This window comes from Anas acuta, chromosome 5 (assembly GCF_963932015.1).
Source record: "Anas acuta chromosome 5, bAnaAcu1.1, whole genome shotgun sequence".
NCBI classification, from domain to species: domain Eukaryota; kingdom Metazoa; phylum Chordata; class Aves; order Anseriformes; family Anatidae; genus Anas; species Anas acuta.
This window is the reverse complement of record NC_088983.1, coordinates 56,639,149-56,656,541: the sequence shown is the minus strand read 5'-3', so window position 1 is coordinate 56,656,541 and position 17,393 is coordinate 56,639,149. Positions and strand designations below refer to the sequence as shown.

The 17,393-nt window shown below is 34.3% G+C and overlaps 1 protein-coding gene across 4 annotated transcripts in view; it reads left to right on the top strand.

Moving 5' to 3' along the window:
* The window catches only part of KIF18A (kinesin family member 18A), a 37,290-nt gene extending 20,451 nt beyond the window's left edge, over positions 1-16,839 (top strand). For all 4 annotated transcript variants that reach the window (XM_068685012.1, XM_068685013.1, XM_068685015.1 and 1 more), the window contains exons 12-17: positions 683-804; positions 1,855-2,093; positions 11,464-11,944; positions 12,271-12,378; positions 14,359-14,468; positions 15,887-16,839. In XM_068685012.1, the coding sequence (XP_068541113.1) occupies positions 683-804; positions 1,855-2,093; positions 11,464-11,944; positions 12,271-12,378; positions 14,359-14,468; positions 15,887-16,035 (1,209 nt within the window). In that variant the 3' untranslated portion in view covers positions 16,036-16,839. The remainder of the gene's footprint in view (positions 1-682; positions 805-1,854; positions 2,094-11,463; positions 11,945-12,270; positions 12,379-14,358; positions 14,469-15,886) is intronic.
* Positions 16,840-17,393: the final 554 nt, after the last annotated feature.

The window sequence follows — 17,393 nt, the reverse complement described above, 5'->3', positions numbered from 1 at the left end:
AAGTAGAGGCAGTTTGGTTCAGCCTCACATGAGGACCAAAGCCGGTAGAAGTGAAGAAATAGAAGTATGTGGAAGAGAAGAGGTGAAGAAAGGCAGCGGGTTGTTCATGCCTACATTTTGGTTTCAACTGTGAAGTACATTGGCTCAAATGGTGGTGTGCAATGAATACTTTGAGTCATATAATGGAGCATACATGTATAGACATACACATTAATGCCTGTAATTAACTTGGAAATGCTAAAATATGTTGGTACGTTAAAATAAGTGAATTTGTAAGGTATTTCAAACAAGATACTAGCGTCAGAAAGGTGACTGAATATAGTAAAGACTTGCCCCAGACAACATCACTGAAATACAGATATGCAGCAAGTACACAGGGAAAGAGGCAAGCCTGTCTTCATTCATGCACACAATAAGAATCCAACAGGCATATATGTTTTTTTAAGGTAATTACAGTACACCCATTGATTTGTCAAAGGAAATCTTCAAAGCAATACTGATGTATGTAAATAAAAATCAAACAGTTTGTACTTAATACCATAAAAATAAATAATAATGTAGATCCATTCTATCTTTACTTTTCAGTATAGGAACTTTAATATGATTTTTTGAAGGTAAAATTTGAGTTTCTCACTTGAAAGATGATATCTAGTTGTTTATTGTTTCTTGCTGTCTTCCTAAGGAACTATCTAAAGATCTTCAGTGTTGCCATTTAAACCTAGAAGCTAAGGACCTGAAAGCACAAATTGAGCATATGTTATCACTAGTGTCCCTTCAAGATCAGCATTATAAGCAGACAGAAAAGTAAGTATGGTTTCACAGCAGGCCTGGTAAAACCTGCAGTTTGACATCTGTAACCTCTGAATGCACATCTTGAGAATTTAGTTTTAGTTAGAAACAGAATTTTTCTGAAACTTTTTTCTTTCAGTTAGCATTGTTTTTTTTTCTTGTATAGAAAGATACAGAAAACAGTGACTTGAAAAATCTTGGGCTCAATCCACTCCAGTTTAACAGACGCTACAACTATTCTCCTTCACTTAGTATTTCTATTTTGTTTCTTTCTCTGCGTAGTTTTTACAACTTGTTAATAGGCCAGGGTGTCTCATATTTTCCACTTCTGTGTTGAACAGTATTCATTTTTTTATTCATTTTAATTTTCTGCATTATAGATATTATTTGCTTTTACTTATATTGAAACATTTACTATTAAACTGATGCATAGGTAGTAAGACTGAAAAAAAAAAAAAACCTGGCAAGTAAACATCAGCTCTGTTTCTATCAGTCTCTTCAGACTGTTTGAGCCTGCCTTCCAGGGTGCAAGATACGGAAGGGGAAACAATCACATATGTTAAGTAAATATATGTATTAATGTTATAACAATCATTACAAAATGAAACAACCGTCTTTTAGTCATAGTTGGGACAAAAGGCTGTTGCCATAAACATTACAAAAACAAATACACAAACATGAAAAATGGAAAACAAAACTTTGAAAACCCCATGTTGTTTGTAGTTAAATTGTTTTGTTGTTGCTGTTTTTTGTTTTTTTTACATAGACATCTCCTTGGCTATAGTATGAACCTATGGTTTAGTCTTGTAATGGAGTCCACTGATAAATTCCTGTGCATGGATTGGAATTCGTAAACTTTTTTTGCTGAGGAGAAAAATTGGTCTACCTAGTCAAGACTATCTCCTCTTAGTATTATAGTATGCCCCAAATGTAAACTACACAGCAGAGCCTGAGGGCAGGGGAGTGCAGTAAAAACATCTGTACTACTAATACTGGCAGCAGTATTAGTAAAGATCAGATGAGTTGGATTTATTCATGTTTGTCTTGCCTCTTGTTGTTTTACAGAGTACTAAATAGCTTGCTTCCAGTTCTTCGCAAGCAGTATCTGATTTTGAAAGAAGCTGGGTTGTCAAATGCTTTAATTGAGACAGAATATGGTGAGGTGGAGCAACTGATTCAAAGGCAAAAATCAGTAGTTTGGGCTGACCAGACTGGAGAAGAGGAACGCAGTCAAAACCAGGAGCTAGAAGTGTCAACCATTTTTGAATTCCCACAACTTGTGAACAAACCAAACACCCCGTGCTGTAAGTATATAATTTGTTCTCTTCTGGAAATACTTTAAAGTATTCCTGAAAAAGCTGCATGCCATTCTTAGACATGGTGGGTGCAAATTTTTGCAAATATTCAAGATAAATGTAAAATTGAAATTCAGGCACACCATTCTTCACTGGAAGTGGGGACCAAGTTCACTGTTTCGAAGTGTTTCAAAGGTATTTTTCAATACCTAGACTCTAACAGAAAACTCCTTTATTCTCTTGTTGTAACCTGCTGCGTACAACAATGTTCCTAGATCATGTAAATGTTATTAATTGGTGAATCTTTCACGTGACCCAGATGGAAAAGCAGTCATGGTGTCAATAGCATTATAATTCTATCAAAGTGATTCAAAAAGTTAAGCACCTACCACAGTTTCTCAGTTTGAAGTAATACCTTTGAGGGGAGTGAGCTTTCCTCAGAAGTATAAGTTTACCTAGAATCAACTTAGTGCAGTATTTCTTCAGTTAATTTTTTGAAGAAACAAAGGATTGATTGTGTTGATCATGGAGTTGACTCTTGCTGTAACACGACGGCCCCATGACATTTCTATAACTCTATGTAGCTGTCTTACCGTGTTTAGGCTTTCCTACTAGCACTGAACATGCTGGTACTTTCTGATCACTGGTAATAGTCCATAACAATGAAAGACTACCACAGGTAACAAATGAAAAGCATACTAATAATATTTCAGTTCCTCAAAAGCTAGTTGTAATGGAAGAGCAGTGACCCTGGAGCACTGTGCAATTAGCTTCCTACTTCCTTTAGCATTCTTCCTATACACATCTTGCTCAGGGGTTGGGAATTACTCTGCCAAAGCTGCTTTTCTTTTTACCTTGAGTTCTCATTAAATGTCTACATGAGTTTGCCAAGTATTTGTACCACTGATCATACCCAGGGAATTGGCCTTGCATATTTAACTGTCTACAACATGAAGTAAGATGGTGTGTGGACTGTCTTTATCAGGTATAGGGTGTTTGTTTTAGCGCTTTGTGAGAGAAAGAAAGGGAAGAGTTGGCATATTTACATGCTGCACTTCCTATTTACATACTATACTTCCCACTCTGCCAATGCTAGTCAGAGGTTCATCAAGATATTATCATAGATTGTTGGCAAAGTTGTGGAAAAACCATGGTGTAGTGATGAATTGGTAGTAACTGCATTTTGTGGTATTGTGTTTGTTAGGAGCCACAATGCATCTATGATACCATACTAACAGAAAACTTTTCTGCAAAGCTTTATGAAAGGCTTTAAAATAAGAAGTACTGATTCCTTTCTTGGATTTCCTTTCTTGTATCTGTTTATAAATAAGAAATAAAATAAATTAGTTTTCTAGCCTGTTTATTCTGTCAGGGCAAAGCAGATTCTATTAATGAAGGGTTTAGAGGTGTTTTTTTTTTTTATTTTCATAACTGCTCTGAAAATTGAACTACTGTAAATCCTGTTTTTGGTGCTAGAACACGTGAATTTTAAGTGCTAGCAGTTCTGCTTAGGAAAAAACACCCGAATTCAAATCATCCTTTCGGGTGCCTTTACTTCTGTTTGTATAGACAGAGCAAGAGACTATTTTCATCTATAATTATGGTTGTGATTATCTGCCGGAAACTTGCAGGTTTTGTAGGACATCAAAACAAAAAAAAGCATTTAAGATGTTAATAGTGGGTTTATAGAGCTGTAAGTCGGCAGAAGGAAAATACAGATTCTTTAAACCACTTGTAAAATAAGAACTCAAGACTCAAATGCAGTGAGTCTTCTCTTGGATATCCCTCTTGTAAGTGTGCATAGCAAACATGAAATCACGATCTTAGCTGGTATTTACATCATAGGCATGTTTTTGATATACTAAGGTCCAAGACTGACAAATATGTGGCTCTTCTATTGGGGTGTGACTTGTGAAAAAACACAGGAGAATCTAAATATAGATCAGGTGAACTTGATAATGCAATATGCGACTAAATGCCAACTGTAGAGATGGTATGTTGTCCTATGTGGGATATGGTTGTCGTAATTTGTAATTCTGCAGCTTGCTGACCCTAGTAAGCTTTGTTAGTTTTTTTTTTTTTACTTGATCTACTTTTGTACCAACCTTTCTTCAAACACTGTACTGTAAGAGGCCAGATCTGTTCTTACTTACTAGGAAATGCTAAAATAATAAAATGACTCCATCAATTTTACAGGAACTTTGAAGGCATTAGCATTTCACACTGTTAAAATTAGTGGATTTTAAATTGAAGGGTAGTCTTGTAGATTTTTCTAGTTCTAAGTGTTGTTGAACTGTATGTTTACCTAAGTGAAGGGATGCTGTATTTTACAGTTAAGACTGATTTTCTTCTCAGTCGCAGATAGTCTTTGCCTGAAGACGTTCATAGAAATCTTTGTTTGTCTTTTTTTTTTGTTGTTATTCTGTGGGAAAGGTCATCAGAAATCTTCCTTCCCTTTCTGCCCTTATTGGAAGCAGGAGAAAATAAAAATAATTGTCCTTCAAACGGGAGTTCTGTAAGCTTTACACTAAAAGTTATGGTAACTTATGAAAAGATACATCTCAATTTCTTTTATTCCCTCCATCTGCTTGTGTGCTCTTTGCATTTCCTTTTGACTAGCTGTATACATGTGTTATGGTGCTACTTAGGATTTTTTCCCTATTGAAACTCCCACCGATTCTTCATGGTATTTAAAATAACTTCAATCTTGCTCTTCTTGTCTCATTGGCAGCTTAAGGTGCTGAGCTAACTTGAAATAAGTTTTAACAGATTTTAACTTCAATGCTACTTATTAGTTTAAGACTTTCTGATCAGCAGGTATCCATTGTCCTACAAAAATATCTAGGCATAAGTAATAGTAAAGAATAAGACACATTGCAACTAAATACTAGTTTATCAAGAATATGGTATTTGAAGCTAATTTGGGATTGAATTGACAATTGACTTTGCATACTGGAAGAATTTCAAAAAATGAAGTTCTAAAAAGGATTAATTGGGCATTCAATTACTTAATTGCAAAGGAGATATAGCAGTTAAATATAAACAGTAATAGCTCTGCTAGGAAAAAAAAAAGAAACACTTAAACTATATTTTTACATCATCATTTTAACCTTGATGTGTTCTTTCCTACAATATTACTGATGTTGGCACAATAATTCCTACGTGTTGGGAGGTGGGGGTGGATAAAAGTGATCCATTTACCTGTGGGAAAGAAAATGTGTTATATTTTGTGCTCTACTGAAAAAAATTCATGTAATGAAATAGCTCTTCAATTCTGTTTGAATTCCCTTTTAAAATATTTTGAACTCATAGTTGATATTCTATGCGATAGTATTTCTCTTGTGCAGAATGTAACAAAACTATTAGGGGGAAAAAAACACCATTAAGCAGAAAAAAATACAGTAGCATGGGGAAAATGTGAAGTAATAGAAGGGCAACATCCCAATCAGAAGTAGGAAGGATGTAGTAATTTCTTTTTTCCTTTAAAGATGAAATAAATTATTCAGGAATCCAATTCCTTCTCCCTAAAGTCATCTCAGAAGTATGCTTGGCAAATGTTAGCAAGAGCTGACCTAAGATCTTAGCGAACAAATAAAAAGGAAGATTTATACAGATCTTCTCACACCTTCAGCACATTGATATTTTATTATTTATAATTTGTTCAAGATGTTGGGAAGTAATATTTTGCACCAAGACCAAACAAAATAGTGCTACACAGTGGTAATTTTTATGTTATATAAAAACCTGTATTTCGCATATAGTGATTGTGTTGGACTTAAGCTTGTCAGCAAGAAAGAGCAAAACTTTCCTGTTATTTCTTGTGATTTTATTCTTAATTCTCACTTAAGTTGAGAGCGGTGAATTTTTTTTGTCTTCTGTGTAATTGTGTTATCCTGTGACAAAAGTTTATTTTCCATATAATTTGGGGGAGAAGGGTGGAAAAGTTACTAGGTATCAATGAAATTACTCATTCTTATGAGTAGTGAGTCTAGAGAGTTTAAGAGGAAGTACAGTGTACTAGGTCAGCTGGTAACAACAGTGATGAATTGCTCTTGAACTTATGTTAAGACATTGGCTATTTGCTGGAATATATCTTGAGATTTTTTTTCTGTATGAATGAGATGCTACTCATGGAAATAAGTACATTCTGTAGAACGAGATGGGGACAATATCAATTCTTCAGTGTAAACTTTAAAGTCCATAATAAAACTTTTGCTGAAGTATCTAAGGATGTATGTAAGATCCATTCAAATAGATCTGCAAAATACAAATATGCACAAACATCAGTGCTTGAAGGAAATCATTAAATAGTGCATGGCATGAAAAGTGAGGCACTAGAGGAGGAACTCCTGTTTCTAGTGATACAGTAACGTTTTGCTGGCAATTTTTAGATTATATCACAACATTGTTCAAATGCAACTTAATTGTTGTTGGGTGTTTTCACCTAAAAATCAGAACGCTTTAGATCAAATAAATTCTTCTGCTAATAGGCACTGTCTCCAGAAGTCCGAAGGAGTTGAATCATTTTGGTAGGTGAAGAAAAGCTATGAAAGCAGGGCCTTAACTTTTTATGTGTTACCTCATTAACTACGTTCTGTTACTTGGTCTTGAAGAAGGAACTCAAGCAAGTGACTTAAAAAGACTCTAAAGAGAATAATGGGAGTAAAGGTCGCAGTAGGGATTTTTATTCCAGGTCTTGTTGAAAATCTCACAGAAATGAGTCCTGAAAAATAAATTCAAAATTTGGTTACTTAATTAAACATTAAAATTATCTAGTAACACTTCAAAGTGTTTTTGAGATTATCTTATGAGATCCTGTTATCTGTCAAGAGTTTGAAATTACTGTAGAATATGAGCTGAACCTGAGTGATGCATGAAATGTTTTTCTAAAAGATTTTCTTATATGGAAAAGCTCTCCGTATTAAATACTATAAAGTAGTAGTGGGAGAGAAAAAGATTTTGAATGAATGGTCAGACGGTCTCAATGTAAGAAACAACCTGAATTCTAAATATCTGATTCTTACCTGGTTGTGTTTTTCTTCTTCCGCCCTAGGATTTTAGGAAATAAAACAATATGAAATACCTTCAAATTTGATCTCATGTGGAACATTTAAATCATCTTAAATTTCAGATTGTTCAATTTAAATAATTTAATACTGAAAAATATTTACCGCACTGAATTTACTTGTTATACATTTCTTTGTAATTATGCATCCTCGGTAGTAATTTTTCGTAAGTAAAAAAAAAAAAAAATTCTTACACCACGACTGGAAACTTGTCCATTTCAGAACCTCTACTATTGCTTAGCTTAATTATGAAGCCTTAATGCAGAGTTCCAGTAATACCTAAACAATACTTCGTACTCTAATAGGTATTTCTGAACAATTTTCCGAATGTATGTTCCTATTGAAGTGTTTACCCATACTATCTTTATAACCTTAATTATATGTTAGAAATGTTGTGCTGTGCACCTAAAAAGTGCAACCTCGTGAACAACTCAACCATCAAATGAAGCACAAGTTATGAAAACAACATAAGTTAACTTAAAACCAGATTTAGGCCCATTTTGGGGCTGTTCCTCAATGGAGAGCCATACAGGATTCAGGACTGATGGGTGAAAAGCTATGACTGCTATTTGCGAGTATTTCTGTGAATGGGAGAGTTCTTGGCATTGTTTCAGGCATCCCATTTCCGGAAGCCTTACTGTGCATTAGCAATGAGAGAATGGAATTGATTTACAGGAAGAAAGAGGAGGGGGAGGGCATCCATTACTTTCTGTAGTGACAAATATCCGAAAGTGAAGTCAATTTATTTTGAATGGCAGGAAAAATTGGGGTGTAGTTCTATGTAGCAGATAATTTGATTAATAATAGGAAAAGTGTGCTGTTTGTATATAGACAAGATTTGTCATATGCTGAGCTGCTTTTTCATACTGTGCTGTATGACTGAGTGTTTTTCTCATGCTGTATAAAATAGTACTGACTACTGGGACCCACTGGAATGCAGACTGGATTTTAGCGTTTCCAGTTGATAGTTTGCTTTTTGCAAAACTGTTGTTAAACTCACCTTTGCAGGAGTGTGAAGGTTCACATTCACCTTCACAGTGAATATGAAATGAATGAAAAGGATTCACTGGACCTCATTTGTAATGTGGAATTCCATGAGTCAGATGTTACAATAAAAATGTATGATTAGTAATGGGATCAGTCACTGGTCACCCAAAAAATGTTGATTGAAATGAGTATGGACCATTTAGTGCTGTTTCTAGAAATAATCCTCTTATACATATAGTAACATCAGTTCTAGAAGACAAGTCTTAGCCTTTACAAGTTGTCTTGTCACGAACTCTTCGTGGCTCGTGCAAATATTGCTTTTCATGGTAATTCTCATTGCTGTAAATAACTGATATTGCAGTTTCTCTCCTGATAAATCTGAGTACTCTTTTGGAACAGGTAATAAAACAAACCTCATGCTGCTTGGGTGGTTGTTACTCAGTAGAGGATGACTTCAGTTCTTGAACTGAGTGGATCTGGGAAGAAAAAACGATAGCTAAGAAAATCTCTGTCAATTATCTATTATCAGAATGATCCTGAAATTAAAGATCATTAAATATACATGTATATGTGATCTGTTCTCTAAAATATATTGGGAATTATCCTTTTCTAAAGAGAAGTTTTAACAAAGTACTAGCTAAAGAAATGCAACTTCTAAATTGATCTTTTACGCTAATTCATGAGGTTAACTACAGATTTTTGTGCAACGTACATAGTGATTTGCTTTTAGATAAAAAGTGATCTTAGTATCACTGAATCATGAGGTTCATCTGATGGAAAATATTGAACTGGCCATAAAATTTGAAGCAAATACAAACCATGAACATAATCACCCTTTTTTATTATGAAGTAGGTTTGGAGATTTTCTTTGGAGGTCAAAAGTGTTTCAATACAGGTTATTTTTTGTTCATTTGCAGTACTACATTTTCTCTGAATGCAAGTTTTTGTCTATAAATCTTAACATATGGATATATGGAATATCACTTTTTAATAGTATTGAATGAACTTTGAAGATATTATGAAGTAGAATCTCAAAAAAAGCTGAAAGTGATGTTTTTTAAAGGTGAAATATCTGTTGAAATGACTACTTGAAGCAGTCTAAAATCTATAGGATTGTTGTGTTTGTAACATCTATTGTTGTCAGATGCCATTTTATTTTTATTTTATTTATTTATTAAGGCAGAAATTGAAACACTGCCATTTCCTTATTTTGTGGGTTTTAAAGTTGTTTGTCTTGCTGTATTCATATTTACTTCAGATCGCAATTGCTTGAATCCATGTACTGTAAAACAGTGAGTTAGGGAAGGAGGAGGTGGTTTTTTTGTGTTTTTTTTTTAAACACTAATGACACACTTATGGGTTTAAGTGGAACTAAGTTAAATATGATGTTGCTGGTGATGTCTTCGTTTACTTGTTTACTGCGTTAGGAACAACTTAATGCTTTCACAGAAAGCTTTGAGGAGGGACGTTTCTTGAATATTTTATATGCTTTCCACTACTTAACTGGAAAGAAAAGCTAGCAGGGTGGTTTTTTTTGAACTTGTTCTTATGAGTTTTGTTCCAGAAATAAGACTTTTAAAATAGGTCTGGATTTTTACTAACAGTTGATATTTGCCCTACATAGAACTGTTGCAATTGTCTTTTTATAAATGCTATGTGTATTACAGTATGAAATGCAGTTCATTATGATGAAATTCAACAAATTATTAATGTTGGCAATACTTTTATGTTCTTTACCTATCTCATTCATGGTTTAAATGCTTGCATTTACAGTTAATTTAAAAATGCTTCCAGTATTTGGTCCTGGAGAAGCTTCTAAAACTTGGCACTCTCACCAAAATGTTTCTCCATCAGACTTCCTTCTTAGTAACTTCAGGACATTAGCAAAACCTCAGTGTCTTACAGTAAGCAAACTTTCTGAAACTGGAAGCTCCCTGTCATAATGCAACAACAGACAAATAGAACTCTAACCGTTATTTTTCCCGAAACACACACTTTCAAATGCATATAAGCAGAAGGAAAACAGAATAAATTAATATTTTAAAGTGTCTTAAAATGTTTAATGGATAGTTACTTCAATGACTAGATTGGAATCATTAGATAAAGCTTTTTCTTTTATTTAAGAATATAAAGTGTTATACAAGAAAGCTGTGATCTCAATTGTTGCTTGTGATGACAACTTTTTTTTTTAAAGAAATATGGGTTCGTCTTTTACATAGGAAAAGAATATTGCACACTCTGAGAAAACCAAAATTAAAGAGTGAGCAAAATAATGAAGCTTAGCATTGTTGATAGTGTAACAAGAGTAGACATCGAAAATAGCTCATAAATGAGTTTCTTGCTTGTTTCCAACGAACCCTGCTGAGTCTCAGAGGGAAAACAGAGTTACCAGCGTAAGTTTATAGTATTTCTGGTGGTTGCTAGTTATTTAGGGAATGTGCAGGTTCTGTCCATGTCCATGTAAACATTCTGTGACTGGAATGAAAAGGGGAACTGTGGTACTGTGACTATAGGCTGAAAGGAGGCCAGGCCATTGGAATGTTTAAGGATACTAGCCTCTTCTTATTCTCTTTGTTTGCAGAGCAAGTTGAATATAGAAGTACTTTGGATTTTGACAAACTTCAACCCTTGATTTTTTTGTGATAACTCCATCTCCCTCCCTCCCTTATTTTTTTGCATTAAACTACTGGTAGTTGACTTAAGTCACCACTGGCCTGGACATTTGAACAGTGGTCTGTGATTTTAAGACTATTCTTGAAATCTGAAAGCCTGAATGTAAAGGACCTTTTCCCTTTTACTTTAGAGATCATTTTTTATTGCCACCTATGTGAAAATAAAAATGACACATCAAGATGTACTTGCTAGGGAAAAAAGGACATGATGAGGAGACAGCTGTAGATTACTGTGATGGTACCATCTTAATTTAAGAGTTGTCATGATAATGTGATCATTTTCAATACTCTTACTCTTCCATTCCCTGTTGTAATATCGCATATCTTAGTTGTGATGACTTATAATATCTCTGGGATTAACTATATCAATCTATGCATATTTATAATATTCTGAATGCCACAGAACAAATGGTGCCGTCTGGACAATGTTGCAAAAGAAATATAAGTTATATGATGAAATTAATGTGTAAATGAATAGAATCACAGAATCGTTCTGGTTGGAAAAGACCTGTAAGATCCAACCTTTAATAAACAGCATTTTCAATAACATGTTCATATCTAATAAATGTATTTCAGAAGCGAACAGGAGAGAAAAAGCAGTGTTGAGGTAGTAAATGTAAGTAAATGTGCTAACGACTGTTGACTGTTGCACAGGTACAACTTCTGGCACACCATCACAAGAAATGAAGAAAAATACACAACTGGTGGAACTTGAGGTACCACAACAGAAGAGAACCAGGCGGAAGCTAATGGACTCTCCGGTTACAACTCCAAGTCCTGCTGCATCCAAGCACTATAGCCTCCCTCATCTTGAGGATTCTCTAAGCAAGGAGTTTTGCCCCATCATCTATACACCAGAATCTTGCAGAAAACCAGTACAAAGCTGCAGCATGCGGACTGCGGTAAAGCAAGATTTACGCCTTTCAGGCCCTCAGGCAGCAAATGAATGCAATGCAAATATGCAGCTGAAAAAGGCCAGTGTTACGGACTTGACGTGTGATGTTATCCCAGAGTGTGATGAAGGTGACATGGACTCAACAGTAATTCTCTATGAAAGGACAGGTGAAGCAAATGAAGCTTCTGTTGACTCATCTGTAGAACAGTCACAGCCATGCAGCAGTAGCATTCTGCAAAGGTATTTTCCATTGATGTACGAAAGGACTGTTACCCAGTCTTGTCCCATTTCTATTTTCCAAACACTTTAATTCCGTTTATTCTCAAAGAGGTGGTTTTTGTCATTGATGTTAATTGAACTTTTAACACCTACTAATATTTTCAAAATCAAACCTTGAATTATAACAGGTATCAGATTCAATTCTGCCATTATTTGAAATCAGTGTTACTGGTGACAGACAAAGGTTTGTTTTTTTCTTTAAAAAAAAAAAAAAAAAAAAAAGAAAAGCTATTTTATCTGACTTCAGTCCAAAACAGATTTTATTAAATATAATCGTTTTATTTCAGACTTGGTCTCCCTTCCTTGAAAAGCAAAAATACTACTACCTCAGTACCTGAGAAGCCGTCATATATGGCAATGACTTCTGCTGCTGAGAGAAAACGAAAGGTATTAAGGTAAGGTTAAATTAACTGTGCTAATTCTATGTAAATCAGTTTGTATTCATTTCTCACATTCTTACTTCAGTTTTATGTTTCAAATCTGAAAACTTGTTACACAAGTCATCTGAAACGACATACAAGATGTTTTGATTCATATGTTCAACAATTCACATGCTTCTTTTCTTCTTGGTAGAATGTCGTAAGCTTTATTTTGGCTTAGGGGCTCTGTTATTGAACAAGTACAAACAAACGTTGTCTTCCATATTTACTGTCTATTCAGAATGGGAAAATGTCATACAATTATGAAAAAAGTTTCATTATCAACTGAAGATAAAACTTGAAAATGTTAGGCTTTTGATGGAAGGCATTAGACTACTGAAACAGAATGTACAGAAAACGTTTGACAACATTTTTGTAGCTGGTGCCTTTATTTTTCTGATAACTCATTTGCAGTCCCAGAAAAACTCCCATTTTGTCATATCTCTATTTAGATCCTGAAGACCTGAAAGGCATTTGTAAGGAGCAGCAGAAAAGCTAGAACTGAATAGACGTTAAATGGAGTTGTACTACTTTTTGGTTGTTCATTGTTGTGGTGTTTTTCATTAGTTTGGACTTTTAGTGTATTCGAGGATAAGCTATCAGGTCAGTACTGATGGAAGAGGTCCTTTTGGTTTCAAAATCAAAAATACATACAACATTTATTTTTTTTATTAAATGAGTCATAGTACAACTCACATGTTGCTGCTTAGTGAGTGGAGCTGCCCCTTAATAGGTACTGTTTCAAGAATGTTTCAAAACTATTAGAATCAATTTGCGTAGGTACATGTATGTCACGGGCCATGGAAGAAACTTCAATTCTTGGTGACTTTGTATTGCTGTTTATGAGGAAGTAAGAGGGAATGAAAGTTCAGTACTTGGGAAGGAAAAAAAGATACTTGTACCTTTTTACAGGGGATACCTTCTTTCACTTCCTATTCTTTCCTTTTCTTACTCTTTGGGTCTTTGGTGCTTTCCTTGTTTTAAAGTAGTTCACTCCAGGCATTCGTCTCCTACTAATGTTAGAATAAAAATAGAAATATCAGACACTTTGTATGCTGTTAATATGACTGGATATGGTCCTCCTGTTAGAGAGGAGACAGTCTGTCGTCATACAGAGTCTGCTTTTACCAATTAGCATTATATTCTTATAAGTGTATGTTCTCCAAAAAAAGCATAGAAGACAGTATTTTAGGACTTGTACAAGACAGGCATGTCTTTGCTTGCTATCTATTTTTGGTTAGACAGAAAACCATTAGGAAAAGTAGAAAAACTAGAAGTTAGAGGACTGAAAAGTGAGATAATACAAGATATTAGGGGAATGGGAAAAGCCTAGTTACCTGGATGTAAATAGAATTAGCTTGTTTATGAGGCTGTCTTACAAAGTGACACCAGGGAAGTAAGCAAGAGAGGTGTGTAAGGCTGAGATGACTGACGGGTTCATATTTTTCAGTGCAGATCATCAGTGCATCACGTGAAAGGGTATAAAATACAAAGATGTTTTTCTCAGTGACTTTGAAGCTATAACAACTTATTGCAGCTTAGCTGAAAAGTATTGTCCACTATGAAGCAACCCAGTCCAACTCTGTTGGAGCCTGTAGAAAAATACTACAGTGATTTAAAAAAAAAAAATCCACTTCTTTCAATGAACCCAACTTGGTCATTTCAAGGATTTCATATATACGTAAGTTAGTGTGCAATGACCATCAAACTGCCTTCTGTAGTCCCCCAAAAAGGAAGGGGTGGGATGGAGAATAGTATTTAGATATCTGTATCTATCTATATATATATGTATACACACACATACATTATAGAGAAACGAGTTTATTTATTTCTTTCTGTTGTGAACAACTAATACCAGCTAATATAATTAGATGTATTTTGCATATTGCAACGTATACATTTGTGGTATTGCTGATCACTTGACTGATGTCAAACTTTTTCTGGCTATTTTTCCAGTTCTATGTCAAACACTGACTTAGGTAGCCTGAGAGAAGAAGTTTCTGCAAAACGTGTTCGACAGGAGATCGTGTTAAGCAATCGAGTTTTGAGAGTACCCAAAATAGCGGGTAAGTGTCAAAATTTGAATATGTGACCCTATGTTGGCAATTATGTTTGTACAGGAGGTCCAAAATCGGAGTTAATGCTTATGGTTTGGGCAATTTAACAGCATTTTTGCTCTGATTAGGATCAGCACACTAAGCCATTGGTTTCAATAGTATATCCATTCACTTAAAATAAAATTCTGAATATTGTCTAATCAATTATCTGGATAGCACCTAATCAAAACTCAATATTATTACAAGCTTGGTGAGGAACACCTTGTTCCAGGAATTGAAGACTTGGAGCAAAAATGTTTGCCTGTTTATTGGGTACCAATTTTATTTGCCACTTCTTTTGGTGGTTTGTTTTTTTTTTTCTCAGAGATTTACTCAGTATATTTTAACACTACTTTGGGTCAACACAGAATTTAAAGAAGAAAATAAAGCAATATTTCAGAATTACTTCTGAACTTGTTTGGCACTATCAGATGGTATTCTGTGGAAATTTATAACAATTGTGTGACTATAAATAAATGATTTGTGCTTGAGGTATAGAAATGTATTATAACAAGATAATTTTTTTTAAAAAGACCAACTTTTCAGCTAAGGGGCACAAAACTCTTCAAAACTTGAAAAAGTTTGCACCTTCAGAGTTCTTGATGCTTTCTTGATGCTAAGTTGCTTGGCACCTGCAGTAGACCAATCACGTGAGAGGAAAAAGTATAGATGAATACATACTACTGTTGATTCATGGAAAAATTATGTGGACGTATTAATGTCTATAAAAAGTATAAATTTGGTGTGAAGCTTTGCCTAATGAATAGTTACTTATTTGGCAAAGTGCATTCACAGTTACATCAGTATCAATTTCTTCTGCTAAAGATTGGGTTATAAGCCTAGCAAAATAACTCTCTCTACACTGGTACTATTAAAAAAAATTATATAGTGACATACCAAATTCTGAAATAGGGAAGAGATCTTTAATTTTTGAAGTTTAACTGATCATAAAATAGATCTTATTTTCAAAAGTATACATTACAGGAGAAGAGTGAAACATCAAATCCCTAACAGGAAGAGTGACGTTCAAATTGAATTTAAAAAAAGTTTCTTCAATGATGTAATGTTCATTTTTTGATACAGCTCTGTACATAATCAGGATTAATAAAACTTTAATATCTCTGCATTTTTAGATACTGCTGTGCCATTTTTATAACATCTCATGTGTCAGCTGAGAGTCCTATTGTTGGACTTCATAGGTAATTAGCACACTGCATTACTGAGCTGAGAGTGATTACACTTGTATCAAAAATAGGCTTTCAAATAAGGGAAAGAAGCGTGTGCAGAAGTTCTTAGGCATGCTCTGAAAAAGAGATCGAGGTATGAGACATTCGTCCAATGAACATAAGCACAATTTGACCTATTTGTAATAACACTTTCTTCACTAGGAATTGGAAGGAGGAGTTGGAAGGAAGAACGGGATGTGTCAAGAAACCTTGCTAGAAGCCTTTCTGAAGGAAATGTAGCACTTGGTGCTAAATCAAGGACATCAAAAAATCTTCTACTTCATGTTTGCAAGAAAAAAAATAGGATTTAGGTTCATTGGTAATTCAAGCAGGATTAATGTAAAGCAAGTGAGAACAGAGTGACTTTGTTTTCCCTCTTGTGAATTATTTTGTTTTAAAGATGTCTCAGTAATACAGAACTTTAAAAAAAAAAAAAATCCAGTTACCGGAAATAAGAAGATTTTCATCAATTCTAAAACAGAATAAACTCATTTGTCTCCTGTTTGAAAATTTACAAGTATTCTCAGTATATTAACAAATAAATATGAAATTTTATTTCAAGTTCTGAATGGAGAAGTGCCTGGGATATCTTCTACCACAGTCTTAGTTTTTCCCTGTGTGTATGACTAATAGAATAATACTTCATACAGTGCAAGTCTTAAAGGCAATCAGAGGTACTGTAACTTTTTGGAATGACTCTACATTGCTCACCTATACTCAGTCTTAATTTTGTAATAATTGTGTCATACAAAAGTAGAAAAATTCTTTGGACCTGCTAAATTTTTATTGTGATTTCATAATGTTACCATGGGTTTTCATTTGGAAGCATGTGAAAGACATTAATATTGAAGTGTATTCATGCTGAGCATTAGAATGCTATTTTAATATTAGGTAACATTTTTATTGTGGATAGGTAATACCAGTGTAGTGCCAGGAGACAGAAAAATCTTTACAAAAAGGGTTTTAAAGATGTATTATGTCTTAAAGTTTAGCCTGTTTCTAACCTTTCACTTGGTTGTAAATGTTCCTGTTTTGTATTTCAGTTTTGAGTTCATTTGTAAATAGGATAATTATGTTAATAACTCTGAATAAATTTTGAGTTACAACTGAAAGCATTACATGAATTGAAAAATGTACTACTTTATGAGTCAGAATTAATTTTGACAAATATTGCATTAGTGCATACTGTATGTCTTGATAAATGATTGCTATTCACAGACAAGTAGGTTTATAGTTACTTTGTAACCCTGACAGCCTGCCCACCCTTAACAGTATCTTTCTGGTCTATTTGGTCTATATAAGTGTAGGTGTATACGTAAACTTCCCCAAGCTGATTGGAACTAGAGGAAGAAGTCCAGTAACCAGTTACAGTGGAGTTAAACATCTGTCTGAATTCAGCAAGCATCTTGCAATCCAATAGGTTAAGCAGCATGAAGTATGCTGTGGAAGAAGGTTCTGGCTTTCAGCAATAGTAATGGACCTAAAAGAGCTTTGCAGGTGGTGGTTGTTGCTGTTGCTTAATCACAAGCTTTCCTTTGATAGCAGAGAACTGGGTTATGTGATGTAATAGCTTTTATCAAATTCATTCCCAAAAATATTTCAGTATTACCACAAGTTTATGGTTTTATACATGTATTTTTGCTCTCTGTGGTCTTTGATATTTAGGCAA